Source organism: Neoarthrinium moseri (genome assembly GCF_022829205.1).
Source record: "Neoarthrinium moseri strain CBS 164.80 chromosome Unknown scaffold126_Wmoseri_CBS_16480, whole genome shotgun sequence".
Taxonomy (NCBI): Eukaryota; Fungi; Ascomycota; class Sordariomycetes; order Amphisphaeriales; family Apiosporaceae; genus Neoarthrinium; species Neoarthrinium moseri.
Genome location: NW_026055240.1, coordinates 27,378 through 46,091, shown reverse-complemented (window position 1 = coordinate 46,091; position 18,714 = coordinate 27,378). Strand labels below are relative to the sequence as shown.

At 57.1% G+C, this 18,714-nt stretch overlaps 6 protein-coding genes across 6 annotated transcripts; 3 read left to right on the top strand and 3 right to left on the bottom strand.

The window, feature by feature from the left end:
• On the bottom strand, nt 1-495 carry JN550_013645 (uncharacterized protein; the record flags this gene model as incomplete). Its single annotated transcript, XM_049312255.1, has 3 exons — nt 101-280; nt 342-362; nt 453-495. Coding segments are annotated over 3 exons (244 nt in total), but the record flags the coding sequence as incomplete, so codon positions are not given.
• A 1,332-nt stretch (nt 496-1,827) lies between these two features.
• JN550_013644 (uncharacterized protein) lies at nt 1,828-2,520 on the top strand (the record flags this gene model as incomplete). Its single annotated transcript, XM_049312254.1, has 1 exon — nt 1,828-2,520. The coding sequence occupies one exon, from the start codon at nt 1,828-1,830 to the stop codon at nt 2,518-2,520; it is 693 nt and encodes a 230-aa protein (XP_049164397.1).
• Nucleotides 2,521-3,117: 597 nt separating this feature from the next.
• JN550_013643 (uncharacterized protein) lies at nt 3,118-4,255 on the top strand (the record flags this gene model as incomplete). Its single annotated transcript, XM_049312253.1, has 2 exons — nt 3,118-3,670; nt 3,780-4,255. 2 exons carry the CDS (start codon nt 3,118-3,120, stop codon nt 4,253-4,255), a joined length of 1,029 nt encoding a protein of 342 aa, XP_049164396.1.
• A 604-nt stretch (nt 4,256-4,859) lies between these two features.
• JN550_013642 (uncharacterized protein) lies at nt 4,860-6,715 on the bottom strand (the record flags this gene model as incomplete). Its single annotated transcript, XM_049312252.1, has 3 exons — nt 4,860-5,014; nt 5,071-6,295; nt 6,641-6,715. 3 exons carry the CDS (start codon nt 6,713-6,715, stop codon nt 4,860-4,862), a joined length of 1,455 nt encoding a protein of 484 aa, XP_049164395.1.
• Nucleotides 6,716-9,363: 2,648 nt separating this feature from the next.
• JN550_013641 (uncharacterized protein) lies at nt 9,364-13,293 on the top strand (the record flags this gene model as incomplete). Its single annotated transcript, XM_049312251.1, has 1 exon — nt 9,364-13,293. One exon carries the CDS (start codon nt 9,364-9,366, stop codon nt 13,291-13,293), a length of 3,930 nt encoding a protein of 1,309 aa, XP_049164394.1.
• A 1,364-nt stretch (nt 13,294-14,657) lies between these two features.
• Nucleotides 14,658-17,432, bottom strand: JN550_013640 (uncharacterized protein; the record flags this gene model as incomplete). Its single annotated transcript, XM_049312250.1, has 4 exons — nt 14,658-15,149; nt 15,222-15,687; nt 15,779-16,307; nt 16,979-17,432. The coding sequence occupies 4 exons, from the start codon at nt 17,430-17,432 to the stop codon at nt 14,658-14,660; spliced, it is 1,941 nt and encodes a 646-aa protein (XP_049164393.1).
• Nucleotides 17,433-18,714: the final 1,282 nt, after the last annotated feature.

The window sequence follows — 18,714 nt, the reverse complement described above, 5'->3', positions numbered from 1 at the left end:
GGGGGGGGGGGGGGGGGGGGTGGGGGGGGGGGGGGGGGGGGGGGGGGGGGGGGAGGAGGGGGGGCCTTTTCCTCAGCGGCTTGGCGGCTTGGAAACATACCGTCTTCGTCAACGTCCTCCTCGGCCAGGCGGCCCTTCTTCTCGGTGAGGGCGCCCAGCAGGCTCGAGAACAGGCTGCTGTCGCCCGAGCTGCCGGCGTGCCTGCTGGCGTGCTCCGAGGCCGCGCGCAGGTCGTCGTCGGCGCCGTAGCCGCCGGCCGGGTAGGAGCCGCCGTGGGTCGCTGTCAAGACATTCGCTTAGACCGGAGTCACCTCGAGAGCAGCTTTCTGAACTCTACATACCGTTACCACCGCTGGGGTAGTCTGGACATGGCGTGGTGTCATGTTAGCCCAACAGTTACCCAACAGAGACATGAGCTACATGTTCCCCTTGGGGGCGGGGTACAAGCATACCTCCACCTCGGCGGTCGTCGTCGTCTTTGCCGAAGAATGACATGGTGCGTTGTTATGTCGGAGGGGCTTGTTGCAAGATTGCTGTATGTTTATGATCGAGTAAGTACGGAACCAGTCTGGCATCTATCTCACGAATGAAGAGGGAAGGAAAGAGAATGAAGAGTCGGCCGGTCGGGTAGGTATTAGAGGTGCTGTATGCTCTCCAGAAGCTTTGGGAGGAGCAGAGCCCAGATCAGGCCAATGACGTGTGCGGGGCGGAGGGGACCTGAAACTAAAGTCGTGGAGCTGAAGAATAGGGGTTGTCCTATGGCGGCTGAGCTCTGAGCCCGAGTCTGGGCTCTGATCGGTTGCCTCACAGCAAACATACTCTCTCGTTCATATGGCATTATAAGTGAAGCAGCAGTGAGAGAGTCACAGTAGCTGCGCGCCCGATGCCGTGTCTTGGCACAGCACTTGGAGCTGGGCACCCCGATTCTAGCTTCAGAACACCTTGGTTAGGAGGTAACCTATCTTCCCCGTAGTGTGCTCTGTTTAGTCCACCTTGGTACCTTGGTAATGAACCCAGGCAAGAGATCTGTCACGGTTCCGCATTGTGATGAGCTGCATGATTAGAGTGTCTGGTGAGCACCGTCCCTTATGCTCGTTGTAAGTCGAAGAGCACCACGAAATGAAACACCTAGCCCGACGAATCACTGATTGACTGCTTGATGCATATCATGTATGGTCTCCTTGGCATCAAGCCATCGAGCAGAAACGCCCCGCTATAAGTGCAGGCTGATCACTACCACCCTGTTAAGTCCCTATTGGCGGACCAAAAGGTACCTAGGTAGTCGTGGAACCTCCACTGTCTTGTCCTGAGCCTGGTGTAATTCTGCTACCTCCATATATGTCGTGACAAGATGTGTGCCTGTACGGCACAGCTCTCGTGCGACGGAGTGACTAGCCTATGGCTACATCATGACCCCGCACCATTGCTCGATGGTCATGTCTATCTCTATCTATGTTGTAGCTGCCTGGACCGCGTACGCCCCATGTCCCTTTCGTAAGAGCGGCGCTATCGTTGGCTCTCTGGGACCGAAGACGCGGCCAGTCCTGCAGAGCATATCATGTATTCTCTCGTAACTCCCCTCACGATCGTGCTTACTCTCACCAGACCGCAACAGGAAGGTCCTTGATGATATCTTTGGTGAAACGATTAGTATAAGTGTCTCTTATCCCTAGATGTGTACTCACTTGAGACTACGATGGATGTAGCACTTGCGCGTCAATCCGATAGTTAAGCTTGTAAGGAGCTGCTCGCGCGCACACAGGTGTATGTCATTGGACAACAATCCTTTAAACATATTAGCCCGCTCAAACCTCTACTACGTACAATATGGCAATGGAGTCCATGGTCACGGCGTTCGCCAATGCTTTCAAGTCCAAGCGACTCGTCTTCCGCCAAATGGAAGATAATGACACCGATAGGACTTGGTTGTGGAAGAACCTCTGGAGCGACCCAGTCGGCCAGGGGTTGAGCAACTACAATGTGTTCGTCCCCTCTTCCGAGAAGACCTGCAAGAAAGACTATGAGAGCATCATCAACAACTCATTGATTGCCGTCTTCATATGCCTTCCGCCTGAGCCTGCGGCGGAGGGTGGCGACGACGACAAGAGCGACAAGAACGAGGAGGGTGAAAAGAAGAAGAAACAGGAGGAGAAGGAGGACGAGCCGAAGCCCAGACCCATCGGGATGCTGGTCTTGTCCAAGCCCAAGGCGGACACATTCAAGATGAGGACCGCCATCGGCCTGCAGATCGCGGCCGCGTACCAGAACAAGGGCTACGGGCGCGAGGCCGTCAACTGGGCCCTGGACTGGGCCTTTACCTTTGGCAACATGCACCGCGTTGACATCGGGACGCCGTCCTTCAACGAGCGCGCGCTCGCTCTGTATGAGAGCATCGGCTTCAAGCTCGAGGGCCGCACGCGCGAGGTCTTCTTCATGAACCGCCGGTGGTGGGACGACCTGTGCCTGGGCATGCTGGTGCACGAGTGGGAGGACCTGCGCGGGCTCAAGGTTGCCAAATAGCCTAGGTCTGTGTGCCTGTTGGCAGGCCTGGGCCAACGGGATAAGGGACCAGATAGGGTTATCGAAGGGGGAAGGGGGGGCTAGTGTTACCTTGTACAGAGGAGGTTGCCTATCGGAGTCTGCCGGACTCAAAAAGCAACTCTATACTAATTCAGATTGTGGATCAAAGTATACAGTTGCAATTGCTGCCAGACCCATTCAATCAGCAGGAGTCTGCCACGATTTTAATGGTCTAATGTTTGCAGTCTTCATAGAACGGCTGGTCTTCATAACTATACCCTTCAACGCTGAGCCTCGGTTCCTCGCTTACCCCAAACAGCGAACCCCTCTCCCCTCCTCGCGCCCCCTCGGTTAACGCCAAAAGCAGTTGGAGAATATTATGGGAGTACGCCAACGTCAACCACAACTCTATACATACGACGATCTCGCCATAACCACGGTTCGCAAACCCCCCATTTCCTTTCATTTAGTTGTTGCCAATAGGGCCAATTTTATTGGAAACCCATCCTATAGCTTGACATTGTATATACACATTTCACACAACGTCCAACCCGCACCTTTCCAGCTCCAGTCTCAGCAAGAAGCAGATAAAAAACCATGACATCCCCAGAGCACCCGCTCTCGTACAATGACTACGCCCTGCCGCAGGTCAAGCTGCAGCACCACCCGGCGTCGTCGCCGGTGCCGACGCCCGTGATCCAGGTGCTGCTGGACCGGCCGGCGCAGAACAACGCCTTCACGGACACGATGGTGGCGTCGCTGGTGACGGCCTTTGGGCTGCTGTCGTCGGACCCGCGCGTCAAGGCCGTCGTCTTCGGGTCCACGGACCCGCGCAACCGCTTCTTCTGCGCCGGCATGGACCTGGGCGACGCCTCGGCCGCCGTGACCGGCACCGGTCCGTCGTCCGAGAAGAAGCCAGAGAGGCCGCCGCCGCCCACCACCGCCGCCGAGCTCGACCGCCAGCGCCGCGAGCACCGCGACGGCGGCGCCCAGGTCAGCCTCGCCATCTACCGCTGCAACAAGCCCGTCATCGCGGCCATCAACGGCCACGCCGTCGGCGTCGGCATCACCATGACGCTGCCGTGCAACTTCCGCATCGTGAGCGAGGAGGCCAAGATCGGGTTCGTGTTTGCGCGGCGGGGCATTAACAGTGAGTCCTTCCTTGTACCCATCTAGCATTCCAGCTTTGCTATATATATATATATACATATACATGTACCTCCGAGAAGCTGCCTGCTGACTCATTCCACGAACCACAGTGGAAGCGTGCTCGTCCTTCTTCCTGCCGCGGATCCTGGGCGCCGGGCGGGCGCTGCACCTGGTGACGACGGGGTCGACGTACTCGCCGCGGGAGCCGGTGGTGGCGGACCTGTTCGCCGAGGTGACGGCGCCCGAAAAGGTGCTGCCGCGGGCGCTGGAGCTGGCGGGCGAGGTGGCGGCGCGCACCAGCGGGGTGGCGACGCGGGCGATGCGCGACATGGTGTACCGCGGGGCGGCGTCGCCCGAGGGCGCCTTCGCCCTCGAGAGCGCCGTCTTCTTCGACCTGTTCCGCGGCGCCGACGCCCGCGAGGGCATCCGCAGCTTCCTCGAGAAGCGCGAGCCCCGCTTCGACGGCGTCTGGGACGCCGAGAAGCCCGCCGTCTGGCCCTGGTGGCCCGAGCAGCAGGAGCCTGGAAAGCTGGAGGACAAGAAGGCGGGCGCCGGCGTGCTGGCGTGGTTGAGGAGCAAGTTATGAGAGGATAGTGTCTGGCGTTCGTGGGCTCTGGCCTCATCTCTGACTTCGTCTCGGCAGTATACTATACGAATGATTCTTGTAATGATCAAGTAAAATATCAAACGGACGCTCAGGACGAGCATCCTCTATCATTCAGTCCTTCCAGTTTTGAATCATGTTGATGTATTTGGTCCACGATTGTCTCTCTGTTGTACAAAAAGATTCCATCCCCCAAGATTCCACACAAGGCATTTTTGCGTTGTATAGATATCACAGCGTGATAGAAGATTTCCTCTGCCATATGGCACGACTTATCCTGCCACCCATCAGAGCCGCCGCCGCCGCCACCTGTGGTCGTCCCTCCAAAAAATTTGCCTTGGTATCTCGAGAATAGCATGATCTGGCGCGCTCAAGCGCGATAAAAAAAAATCCAACCCCTTGTCGTTTTGTACCCGACTCCATGCTTGCCTGTTTCCTGGTGATGCTCCCTCCCCGTGTAAACTAGGTGACTACGAGATAAGTCACACGTCCCCCGTACGCCATGCGCCTTACGCCATTTCCTGAGCCTCGAACTATCTGTCTATAACTGCACGCTGTTGAAAGAAAGGGTAATTCGAGCTGGCCTTTACGGATCTGTTAGTGGCACGGGAGTATCTTGTGTGGTGTTTGTGCCGCCCGTGTTTTTCTTCTTCTCCTTCTTGGCCCACCGAAGACCGCACGCATTGCATAGCGTCTTTGGACCGCTGGGGCCTTTCCGCCACTCGGGAGAATCCAAGGTGCCTGATGCCGAGTTAGTACAATATCCCGCCTCGCAATCAGCATTTTCGTATACTCACCACAGTCGGTGCAGACGTATTCCTCCGCCACCTTGAGCTTCTTCTTCTTCTCCCCCGTCCTTGGATCCCGGTCCACGGGGATCGCGATCCCGGCATCGCCCTTGATCAGAGTCGGGCTTTGGTTCCCGGTCGTGATGCCGCGACTCCGCTCTCCTTCGACGTAGCGAAGACCCGTAAGCATCTCAATGGTGTCCGTATGGGAAGCAGCCTCATATCTGGCCATCTTGTCTCTAATCGAGTCTGGACGGTTCCCTGCCGTGGCACCTTCCAGATTATCTCGAGTCAGCAGGGAGCCGAGCGATCTCGTACTGTCGGGCGGCGGCATGTTGGCGGCGTCCATGGCCTGTTGGCTCTGGATTGCTGCCGCGGTCTGGGCGGACTGGGCGGTCTGTGACTGGTTGTCCTCCGAGGGTGTCATATTCGTCGTCGAGACGTCTTGGCTCTCGAGCCAGCTCCGCTGCGATGCCTCCTCCTCTTCCTCCTCGCGGCGCAGCTCGGCGATTCTCCGCCGTAACCTCTCGTTCTCAATCTTGTGCTCCAGGAAAGAATCCAGCAGCTGTGCGTTCTTGGTCGGATACGGCCTCGACATGAGGAAGACGGCCTGGCAGAAGGCAGTCTGGTTATCAGGGTTCGGCGCAAACTTGGCCGATGCGATATGGGCGTGGCCGACGGACTCGAAGATGGTGTAGTTGCCGTCCTTTTTCCTCAGGCGGTAGAACATGCGGAAAGGGTTCCCGCTGGCTATGGACTCGTTCATCTCGGCGGTAAAGGTGCCGACGTCGTCGGGGTGTATGAGCTCCTTCATGAAGATGTCGACGACCTCGTCCGACTGGTAGCCGGAGACGGAGGTGACGCTCGGCGAGACGTACTTGATCCTGCCATGCTGGTCGAGGATCTGCAGGTAGTCCTTCAACTCCTCGACGACCTTGGCGGGCCAGTTCCTCCGCTTGGTGAACTCGGTCAGGGTGTTGCCGCCCGGGGGCTGGGCCTGGGCGGCCGGGCTGTCGTCGGGGTTGGACGAGAACCTGGGGGTGCCCTCGGTGGAGCTCTGGGCGGTGGGCACGTTGGACCCGGGCCCGGGCGGGAACATGTGCTGGGGCGACTGCTGCATGGCGGTGTCGCCGTCGACGTCGAGGGCCATGGGCATGCCGGCGTCGTAGTTGGCGAACATGCCATTGGTGTCGAAGAGGCCGGACATGATGTCTTGCGATGCAGCGTCGGTCATCTGGGGGGGAGAGAGAGCGCCAAGAGTGTCAGCCAGCGACCGGTGGATTGTTTTCGGGTTGCAACAGCGAGATTAGAGTGTGCTCCATGCGACTTGAGGCGCAATGCCGCAGCCCAAATTTGGCTTTCTCTTTTCGCTGTGTGCAGTGTGTGTGTATGTATACCTAGGCACGCATGGAGAGGGGGACGCGGAGAAGGAGGGCAAGGTAGCTGGAGGTGGGTGGGTAGGGATTGAATTGTATGTAATGTGGCATGCGACCAAAGTACGGCACAGCTGCTGCCATGGGTGTTGGTATGGGTATTGGATGGGGATGGGGATGGGAATGGGGATGGGGCTTTTTCTTACGGGGTTCATGCCACCTGCGCCCGGCGCAGAAGGAGGGAAGCCGAACATGTCGACGGGTGGGCCGTCGTAGTTCATGGTATGCCTTCTCCCACCTGGGGTCTGGGACAGCTCCAGCGCTGATCTCTGCTGGGACCTCTCGAGGACACTGGACTGGACTGGAAATAAAATTCGGGGTCTACAGCACCAGCACGCAAGCCAGCAGCAAGCAGCAGCGTGCGACGTTGACCGACCGACGGACAGACAGACAGACAGACAGACAGACAGGCGATGGACAGCGCAGTTGGCGTGGCGCTCGTCGGCCTCTGAAGCTTATCCGAAAACGATTCCAGGGACAGCGACTGGGTGGTGCCGGGTTTGGCTGGGCTTGACGTCGGTGGCAGTGGCAGGGCCGGGCAGCGGCAGCGTCATGTCACGACGGCGCTCTCGGCTCTTGGTCTTTTGGCTCTTGGTGGGGAGATGAGAAAAAAAAGGGGGAAGAGAGCAGGCAAGACCAGAAGAGGCGCTCACGATGCTACAAAGGTGCAATCCAGCAGCCGGGCGTGGAGGTGTATCTAGAGGTCAGGTGAAGGGGGGGCCGCGGGAATTAAAGATGGGATTTCAAATTCTCGATAGCCAGAGGGATCGGCTTGTGACGTCCCCAGTTCCCAGTTCCCGGCTCCCCGTCACCAGTCAGTCGTGGTCCCAAGGTCCCTTATCCTGCCCGACTTGGGACAATGCCCACGGGTCCCCGCCGCCACTAGGCTTTTCTCAGCGGCAGAATGCGATACGGGGCGCCCGTTCCTTGGAACAGCAACACCCAGGGGGAGCTTTGCCCCTATTGCATCACCTCCTCCGTTGCTAATTAGGTGCCTCCAACTGACCCCCCCAACTGCCATTTCCCACGAGCTGGCTTCAACGTTGCCAAGGTTCATACTAGGTCCTATGGTATGCACGTATTGGTGTTGTCCATCCAGCAAAGTCCAGCGTCCCGGTGGAGCCGAAACCCAGGCGCGGGTTTTCGTTTTCAGGGCCCACGGCGCGCGGAGGTTTTGCTCCTGGTCGGGCAATTGTTGGATGAAGACGGTGCCGTTAACTTGCGTAGTGGACTTGCCCTCACTTTTACTTGTTGGTGCAGATCTTTTGGCTCTGCGCTCTCGTGCTGATCTGGGTCCGTCTGGCCCTAAATCTTTTTTTTTCTCTCTGGATGCTCGATCCCAGGGCTGCAGGGCCTTTCGCTAGCCCAATGACACGGTGAAGCGCAGGCTTGCTGAAGCGCTGCTGGGCCAAGATCTTCAGTGGGGATTGCCTTGCGGGGAAGCGGCCCCGAGTCCTGACCTTCAAGCGAGCAGCGAGCCCTCTGGCAGTTCAAGTTAGCAGATGCCGCCAGGATGCTATCCACTTCAGTTGACACCTAACTTGTAGAAGTCAGCTGCCTGACGTTGCGTTATGTAGGTACGAGGTATACTTACCACACAATGTCAACGGAAGCAACATCTTACGGCGCCTGTCGCTACTTTGATATCCGAATTCTATATAGTCCATGTGTGGCTTGTGCCTATTTTCTTCCAGCTGCTCCAGCTGGTCTCAGTATGACATCGAGCCTTCGTGATTGGGCAAGTCGACCTGATCTACGAGCTACCCATCCGCATGTTGCTTGCAAATTGAATCCACGATTCCTTTTGACCCCTTGACTCGCAAGACAAGTTTCCTTACTCAAAGCGCTATCACTACCAAATCCTCTGTCCGACAGGCCAACCGACCGGCCGGCAGCTAACGGAAGGTCGGGTGGTGGAAACATCTCAACCAACGCTACAATGATTGTCGTGGTATGGCGAGGACCATGGACGACCCCATGTAGTCTTGCATCTCCCGATTGACTGCCAAAGCAAATGGAGTTCGCCAATGTGCACATTTTGATCCAGTCGAGACCAAAGGGTTGTAGAATTAAGACACATGTATTGTAACCTCGGCCTTCAAGACTATCAATATACCACCCACTGAGTGCCCAATCATGATTGGTCTCATAGAGGTCAGTCTGAGCTGGAGGCCACGGGCAGCGGCCTTGGACTGATGAGATGTCAGATTATCGGCTTTGATTCCTTCCTGTTTCTCAGAAACTTGGGCAATCCGTATCTGTCATATAGGTTAATGGGACGTGCGAGTCATCGTCTCAGCTTGGCTACTCTATTGCTCGCATGCGCGCGGTATAATGACCGTCATCAACATTGGCAAATAGTGGAAGGCTGTCATCAGGTATGGACTTCAGGGAGGCTACCCAGGTAAGGATTCTCTAGGCACGTAGCAGTCCCCTATGACGCAGTAGGGAGTCCCTGCATCCACGGCATCTGCGGGGTCCTTCCGGGTCCCCCTGGGTTCCCCTTTTTAGCTCTTGCCCAGACGCTCGGGTGCTCGGTGATAGGGCCGTTGCTGCCTGGAGGGAGCTGACTTTACAGTACGTACCACCTCCGGCGCGTCCCCCAGCAAAGAGGCACGCGTCTCTCCAAGAGGGAGGAAAAAAGATCGTTCACAGCTCACACCTGGAGCAGGCCGAGACGACACCTCAACTCGGGGCTCGCAGACAAAGAAGGACGGGCCTCTGCACAACCCTCGTCTGTCCCTGCTTCTGTCGACCGGTTTTGCCCGCCTTCCGACATGAAAGCACCCCTACTTCCGCCCTACTCTCGTCGAATTACCACCTACCCGTCGCAGTCGCACGATCCGGGCACAGCACAGTCGCAGTCGCCATGTCGAAAATCGACAAGCTGTCCATCTCGGGCGTGCGCTCCTTCGCGCCCATGAGCCGGGAGACGCTCCAGTTCTTCTCCCCGCTCACCCTGATCGTCGGCTACAACGGCTCCGGCAAGACCACCATCATCGAATGCCTCAAGTACGCCACCACCGGCGAGCAGCCCCCCAACAGCAAGGGAGGCGCCTTCATCCACGACCCCAAGCTGTGCGGCGAGCGTGAGGTCCTGGCCCAGGTCAAGCTGCGCTTCATCACCCCGCCCGAGACGAGCCATGTCGTCACCCGGAGCATCCAGGTCACCGTCAAGAAGACGGCCAGATCCATGAAGACCCTCGAGAGCTCCCTCGAGACCAAGCGCCTGGGCGAGCGCAGCTCCCGCACCTCCAAGCAGGTCGACATGGACTCCCTCGTCCCCGAGACCCTCGGCGTCGCCCCCGCCATCCTCGAGTCCGTCATCTTCTGCCATCAGGACGAGTCCCTCTGGCCCATGAGCGAGCCCAGCGCCCTCAAGAAACGCTTCGACGAGATCTTCGAGGCCCAAAAGTACACCAAGGCCATTGACAACCTCAAGGTCATCCGGAAGAAGCAGGGCGAAAAGAAGAATCTGCTGGCCCAAAAGTTGGATCACTGCAAGTCCGACAAGGAGAAAGCCGACCGCTGCCAGAAACGGTGCGATGTTCTACAGCGCGAGATCGACCACCTCGTCGAGCTGACGGATGCACATGACACCGAAATGGACCTCGCCGCCAAGGCGGCCAAGGAGAAGCATGAGCAGGCCAACAGTTTCCTCGACATTGTCCACGAGCTCAGGAATAAAGAGCACCAGCTGACCATCCGCGAGGAGAGTGTCGACGAGCTCAAGAGAAGCATCGACGAGCTAGATGAGTCCGACGACTGGCTTCAGGAAACCCTCGCCCAGTACGAGGCCAAGGTCGCCCGCTACGAGGAGGAACTGGAGCAGAACAAGCTCCAGTACGCCGAGTACCAGAAGGAGATGCAGAAGCTACGCAGAGATCTCGATGCCAAGATGTCGGAGCGAGGCAAGCTTCAGTCAGACAAGGAGCGGTATGAGCGCCAACTCGAGTCCCGCATCGAGTTGGTCCACCAGGCCGCCGAGGTTCACGCCATTCGTGGCTTCGATGGCGATCTGGACGATCCGCAGGTCAAGCAGTTCACCGAGCGACTCCAGAAGATGTTCAACGACAAGAAGCGCGAGCTCGAGCACCTGCAGAAGGAGAACGGCGAGGAGCAGGACAAGAAGACGGCAGTCATCACCGAGCTCGAAGGTCGCAAGTCCTCACGAACCCAGGAGCGGCACACCGCCAAGAACCGAATAGGCGCTCTGGAGAAGAGGAGCACCGTCGTGCAGAATCAACTCAGCTCCATTGATGTCGATGAGGGCGCCAAGGCTGTCTTGGATGCTTCCCATGGCGAGATCGAGCAACGCCTCCAGAAGTCATTGCAAGAGCTTCAGGGATCAGGCGTCGACGCAAAGATACAGCAAGAGAACGAGAGCCTCTACAAGCTCGAGGCTGAAAGCGACCGGCTTGGCCGCGAGCTGATGGAATGTTCTAGGCAGGCCGATGACAGAGCGCAACTCATCGTGCACAAGAATGCCCTCGAGGAAAAGAAGCGCAAGCTGGAGTCGCTGAGAAACACTTGGAGCGACAAGGTTTCCGCCCTGGTCGGAAGTTCCTGGAAAGTCGAGTCGGTGGAGAAGGACTATCAGCAGATACTTCAAGAGAAGACCAAAGCACTTGAGGAGACTACCCGGAAGCGTGATGACGCTCGGCAGAACCAGAAGCAGGCCCAGTTCTCCCTCTCGAATACGAGAGAGAAGGTGAAGAAGAGGGATGCCGAGCTTGAAAGGTGCAAAGAGGCTGTTCGAGATGCTCTGAAGGAGTGCGAACCCGGCGAAACACCCATCATCGACGACCTACCCAGCAAAATTGAGGAGTACGAGGATAAAACCTTGACTTTGGAAAAGGACGTATCTCTGTTTGATGCCATGAAGGACTTCTACCTCAAGTGCCAGAAGGCGATGAACAAGAACAACAAGTGCCTCCTCTGCGATCGTGCATTCGGAGGTGCCGCGGAGAAGGCCAAGCTTATCCAGCGGATCAAGGAGGGCATTGACGACAACAATAAGACGCAGACGCAGGAGGACCTGGATGCCTGTGAGGAACAGCTAGGCAAACTGCGTCTTGCCCGTCCGTACTATGACACGTATATGAAGCTGTCAGAAGAGAAGCCTGAGCTCGACAGAGAACTTCAGACTGCTAAGGAGCAAGAAGCAGATAGCGTCAGTAGGCTGGAAGAGATGGACGAGACGGTCCGCGAGAAGACAGAAGAGCGACAGGATGTTGAGTCCATGAGCCGGACCATCTCAGACATCGCACATACTCATCGTGACATCGTCGAGGCCGAGGTGCAAGTTGACAGGCTCATGTCTCAGCAGCACTCTGGCGGATCTCTCCGCAGCCCTGACGAGATCCGTGAGCTGCAAGATAACTGCAATGAACAGATGAGGGCCATCAAGAACAAGATCAGCAAGCACCAGAGTGACAAGCAGCAAATGAGAGACCTGGTCAGCCGCCTCGAGTTGGAGAAGGAGCAGTTGAGCAACAAGGTCAACGATGCAACCCGACAGCTCGAGCGCAGGAGGGATGTGCAGACTCAACTGCAGGCCATTCGAGATGACATTGCCAACCAGAAGTCCACCATCCAGCAGGCTGACCAAGACATAAAATCGATTGAGCCAGACATCACCAAGGCCAGAGCCATCCGGGACGATGTCATCCAACGAGGCCGTAGCAAGGAGAAGAAGATCACAGACGAGCGTGATGAGCTTGCCAACTCTGTCAGCGAGCTCAAGATGGTCGAGAGCGACATTCGAGAGTATATCGAACGAGGCGGTGCTTCCAACCTTGGCATCAACGAGCGCGCCATCCAAGCCCTCAAGCAGACCGTCGATCACACCGAGAAGGACATGGGCGAGCTGGCAGTCAGGACCAACAAGCTCAAGGAAGAGATCAGTGACAGCGGCCGCAAGAAGAAGAATATTAATGACAACCTGAACTACCGCAAGAACCTTCGCCAGATCGACACTCTGCAAGTTGAAATCCGAAACCTGAAGTCTCGTAATGCAGCCGAGGACTACGATCGGCTCATGGAGGAATACAAGGCTCTAGAGTCTACGCGTGCAAAACTGACTGCGGAGCGAGGCGCCATGATGGGCCAGATCAAGACCAAGGACGAGGAACTCAAGCAGCTCTTCAAGGACTGGGAGACAGACTACGCCGGTGCAGCCAGCAAGTACCGCGAGACACACGTCAAGCTCGAGACCACCAAGGCAGCCATGGACGACCTGCAGAGCTACAACAACGCGCTCGACCATGCCATCATGCGTTACCACGCGCTGAAGATGGACGAGGTGAACCGAATCACGGGCGAGCTGTGGCGGGACGTGTACCAGGGCACGGACATCGACTCGATCTCGATCCGGTCCGAGAACGAGGCGTCGACAACGAGCCGGCGGGCGTACAACTACCGGGTGTGCATGCGCAAGGGCGACACGGAGATGGACATGCGGGGCCGGTGCTCGGCCGGGCAGAAGGTGCTGGCGTGCATCATCATCCGGCTGGCGCTGGCCGAGTCGTTCGGCACCAACTGCGGGCTGATCGCGCTCGACGAGCCGACGACCAACCTCGACAGCGACAACATCCGCGCCCTGGCCGTCAGCCTGCACCGCATCATCGAGCAGCGCCGGGCCCAGAGCAACTTCCAGCTCATCATCATCACCCACGACGAGGAGTTCCTCCGCCACATGCAGTGCTCCGACTTTGTCGACCACTTCTACCGCGTCAAGCGCGACGAGCACCAGAACAGCATCATCCGCAGCGAGAGCATCATGAATGTCAGCGAGTGATTCCCTCTCGACGTTTGTTTTGTCTTTGTCCTTTCAGCGCATGGAGGACATCGGGCGTTTTTACTGCATCACGCATGACACGGGGGCCCAACGGTGTCGCGGAACCGAGTATGTAATGACTGATTATGATTTGGGGGACACTTCATATATGTGCATTGGCGTCACTGGCGTTTTTCACTCCGGCGTAGGCGTACGGAAGGAATGGAATCTCATCGCGGTTGACGCTATTTGGTCTGGAGCATTTGCTGGAATTAGCAGACTAAATTTTTTTTTTTTTTTTTTGGAGCATGGTCCTGAGCTTGAGCCTTGAGCGATGAGCGGTGAATTACAGTACACACAGCATATATATACGCGGGGCCTGAAAATGGGCCTTAATGACACACGGTACCAAATGAGCCGCGAGTGGTCCTTTTGACTTGGATGGATGCGTGTGCTTGCTTGCTTGCCTGACAGAGTGGCGACGGTTCGGAGTGGGATTGTCGTCAGGGTGTGTACGTACATGGAGTCTGTTGCGTCTGATGTCTATGTGTACCTAGGGAGATACGTATGCATGTATGTATCTATATACGGGCATCTTCTACAACGCCCATCAAGCCTGCGCAGGAAGCAATTCGTGAGGTCAATCGATACAAGGGGGCTAGGTATTCGTACAACCTCCATAGGCTTCGTGTATTCAGATCGGGACTATTGGCCATCTTCGGAGCGTAAAGCGGTTGCCCACGATCGGTCCCTTCACCCCTATAGCTCAACGAAATATAATGGGGCTCGATCAGGTCACAGCGGTGTTGATCGCAGGTCGTGCAATCTCGTCAAGAGACACGTGCAGTGTGAAGTTCAATTTGCTCTCATTTTTTTGCTGTTGGTTGGTCTTCCTTGGTATCTACTACTAGTACTACTACTACTTCCAGTGCTCGCTCGCTCGCTTTGTATCGGCGAAGAACATGTCACCTCTTTTCCCTCTTTCCCCCCAGAGGAATTGGTGCCACACTAGACAGGAGATTTTTCTCTTTTAATGAAAGCTGGGGGGGATTTTGAGAGATGGGATCCCCTTCGTCGCTGAGCGCAGATGACAATGTTGGGAAAAGGAGCTCGAGTCGGCTAAAAGAAAATATGAGAAAGGGAAATGAAATCGCTGAACGCCACGAAATGAGGTCCCTTTGTGAATTAGGGACAGACCTGCGTCCCGTCGACCTGGACCTGGAGCCGGGGACCGGCAGTGCCGGCCACGTCTTTCCACCACCCCGAATGCGAGGCCAAACCATTGGGCCGGATATCTTGCGGAGAAAATGCAAAAGGAGAGTCGTGAAAATCGTGCCATTTTATACACATCTATAAAACCACGCATTATTTTGTGCGACCTGGGTTTAGTCGATTGTCATCCTGCTCGGCATCTGGGGCTGCTTGACGTCGTTCATCGAATACGAGGCCTGGTCCTTGTCCATCTCCCGTGGTCTGGTCTGCAGGTGCTGCTTGAGGCCGTGGCCAAAGTTGAGGATGCAGACCATGGCGTTGATGATGGTCATGACAATGAGGATGATGGTGATGACGGCGAAGGCGGTCATGGACTTCTTGACGGGCGCATAGAGGATACCCTTCTTGGCATCGTAGATCCGGGACAGCTTGAAGATGAAGTAGGCCAGGCCACCGAGGTAGAGGAGCATGATGAAGATGGTACCCCACTTCCACTCCTTGCGGGTGAACCACGCGGCCGCCAGCAGGATGGCGATCGTGATGGGGACGGCAGCGCTGGTCAGTCGGAACTCGGTGTCGGACACGTTACCACCGACCACAACGAGGAACTGGATCGTGAAACCGATGAAGAAGAAGAAATCGAACTTGAGGAGTGCGATGTAAATCTGTTGATGGGAGTCAGCCGGGATGCGCGTCGCCATGAGGGAGGGGCGGGGATTAGGTTCAACAATACTCACCTGGTAGTGCAAGAAACGCTTCTTCATGCGGTAGTCGGCTCCGATGTGCTTCAGGATATCCCAGGCAAACTCCTGGTAGAGCTTCCAGGCGAGCAAGCCGAAGCCGACGGTGCAGACGCCGATGATGCAGGGAATGGCGATCAAGAGGCCCTTGACGTCCATCCAGACGCCGAGCTCCTCGACGGCGTTCTTGGTCTTGAGAATGTCAATGGCATCCTGGATCTGGTCGACCTGGATGGATGTGTAGACCATCAGGGCCAAGTTCGCGATGCAGAGGCCAATAACCTGGATCGTGTTCTTGACGCGGAGCGCGTCCCAGACAAGAACTAGCTCATAGAGGAAACCAAAGATGAACAGGGCCAAGAAGGTGGGGATCGTCTTGAGCTGAGCCTGGACATCGGTGTCGGTGTTGTAGGGCGACTGTGACGTATCCTTCAAGCTGCCGTTGAACCTGGCGAACGTGTAGCTACGGGGTGTCAGGTCAGCATTCTCGGTCATCAGCCGGCCGACGCGCGCCAAGATCCGGGCGCACATGGGCGGGGAGGAAAAAGACTTACGCCTCAAACGCAATACATAAGATGGCCTGCAAGGTGGCAAGGAGGAAGAAGGCGCGCGGCCACTTCTTCTTGAAGATGTCGGCCGAGCTCCGGGCCAAACTGCCGCCGCTGCCTCCGGCGGATCGCCTGGCGGAAGCCATCGGGGGGAAGGCGTCGACGTATTGCGACTGCTGGGTCGGGTAGGACTGCTGGGCGTACTGGGGGTACTGGGCGTAGGTGGACTGTTGTTCTGAAAAGCCGGGATCTTCGGCGAGGAGAGAATGGCGCGGTTCTTGATGGTGAGCCAGGGCGGGCAGTTGTGACGGCGACCCCTCTGCAGAGCGAGGAGGTCGAGATTTGGGAAGGAAAGAAAAAAGTCGGGTGATTTGGGGGTCGGAGAGTGGTGCTGGGCACGCTGGCTCGTCGGTCGTCGCTTGGCGTCTCACGTATACGGAAGTGCGACCACTAACTTTAGCGGATTGGCCGTTGGCTGGTGCTGGCGACGGTAGGGCGGGCGGCTGGCTGATGAGGAGAGTCGCAATGGCGGTTGCTGCGATCGTCGTGGGTCGTTGCTCTATTGATATCTGGTGGAACAGGTCTCAAATAGCAGGCCCGAAATACAGAATGGAAAAACACGACTACTGGATGCAGTAGAGAGGCTTGGGTTCAAGCCGACTTGGTTAGGCCCTGGGGCGGGCTGAAACAAGCTGAGGAGTTTGATCCGTGACGAGGGTGACGGGGGGAACAAGCGACCGGGGGGCCGTCTTCTGTCGGGATTCTCTGCGGCGGGCGTGATGAGAGAGTCAGATGTGAGCGAGCGAGGGCGACAGACAAGACAGCCGCGCAGCAGGTCTCGCAGGATTCAGGTCGAGTCTGGGCTGATGCTGGCGACAGGCGTATATGCTGTCTTGGCGAGCGGCGAAAACCAACGCGCAGCGGGAAAGGGTGGTATCGATACGTCGTTGTGCAGATGGACAGACAGGAACTCAAGGCCGCCGCATTCTCGTGTTGCCGACAATGATGCAACCGTAGGACGTACCGCCGGCAGTCTATTGCTTACGGAGATCTTCAACAGAGATCTTCGGGCGAGGGATCAAGTTCAAGAGAAATGAGAGGGAGGGAGGGAGAGACGGGAGTCAGATGAGTGAGTGACGGGAGGGGGCCCACGAGGCGATGCAGAGGGTTCTTTTCTCAAGGGAAACCTTCAACGAAGATACATACGATGGGACAGGACAGCCGGACGACTGAGCTCTCTTTTTGATGGATTGATGAACTGCATTGGGAGATGGGAGACGAGAGCCGGGGCAGTGCTGGTCCAGTGCTGCGGTCGCCCTGTCAGAAGCTGGGGCAGCGCCGGTCTGCTGTTAGCGCACCACGTCCTGGACGCCGGCCCCGGTATCTGCCATACAGTGTCTTGTAGTGCAGCATCGCCACGGCTTCGGCACAAACCTGCCTTACTGAAGCATCCAATGCACCAACCTTGGGACCTTGCCAAGCTCTGGCGTGCCACCTTTGACAGTACCCTTTCTGGCCCCGTCACTGTGCCCGTGCTGGCTCCTGGAGGTTTCATTCGGGCCTCCCCTAACAGAGAATCTGCCGCCGCGGGTCCTAGCACCTGGGCTTGCTGGGCGCACCCACCTGCTGGCACATTGCACTGGTGCAGGCCACAGCCCATTGGAAGGGGGGGAACGGGGCAGGCATTGGCAGGGGGCAGCCAAGCTGGAGAGAGTGTGTGTCCACTCCGTGTGCACCCTTGATTTTCCCAGGTTCGGATCGCCCATGAATGCTCACGCAAGCAGGGCCAAGCTCGTATGGGACAGTGACAATTCAGGCCGTTTCCCTCCCAGAGGCTGCCGCTGGCACGGTACGGACCCTGAAAGCGGGAAGACGCCCCCACCGCCGTCAGTTGCAACCTGGAAGTCCTGGATTCCCTCCAACAGATGCCTTGATCAAGCCTGATGTCAGCCGGCCTCTAAAGCATGTTTTTTTGTGTAGACCGTAGAGGCCGATCGCTGGCTCTGGCCCATGGGCCCAATCTTTCTGCAGCCTATTCCTATTCTCGACCAAGCTGACGAGCGGTTTCCATTGACTTTTCACGATTGTACCATAGTAACTTGACTTATGTGTATGCCCCTGGTCGACAGATTGGCAATCGTGTGAACCCTGTTAGTGGATGGCGCCGCTGGAACCAATCCCCAGAGGTGTCCATCCGCGTAACTTGACTGTCAGTAGCTTCTGCGTACGTGAACTAATAGCTAGCAAACTAGTAGAGACGCACCCAGGCACCGAAGGATCCCTCCCGGGTACGGCATCGGTCCAAAAGACAAGGCCCTCGTTTCGAGAAATTCCCCGTTTCTGGCAGTCATGCTCGACGTCACGGTTCGTTCGAGACGTGTGGGATGCCCCCTGCAGCCCTGACGATTTGCCAGGAGACGGGCTTCTGCGAGGCATCCAGGCCAACGAGGCACAGTTGTATCGCCAAGACGCGCCCACTGCTGAGCCCCCCCTTCCATGCAGGGTGCGCTGTGGTAGGTTCTCCTGTTCAAGCGATCGGCTTGGCACACACGAATGGGGAGCGGGAGTCAACCACCATGGCATACATACAATTCCATACATACACACATACACACACATGTGACGGAATGTTTCTTGGGTTTTGGTTCACACCTTCCTCCGTTCCGTCCACTGCCCGCCAAACGCTGTGTTTTGGCAGACTCCTGTCTTCGCGGGCTCGGGAAATACGGCACATGCAGATTCGGTTTAGTCAGGCGGATGCGTACACACGCGCACAAGGCAACTTGGAGAGGCAGATGCCGCAGGCCGAAACCTGGGTGTGCCAATGCCGGAGATCCGATGGTCCTTCGAAAAGGCATAGTTGACCAACTCAGTGGGATGGGCGGCCATGGACCATGGCAGATGGTCCAAACGGGCAAAGGGCCCAAGTCTAAATAAATGAC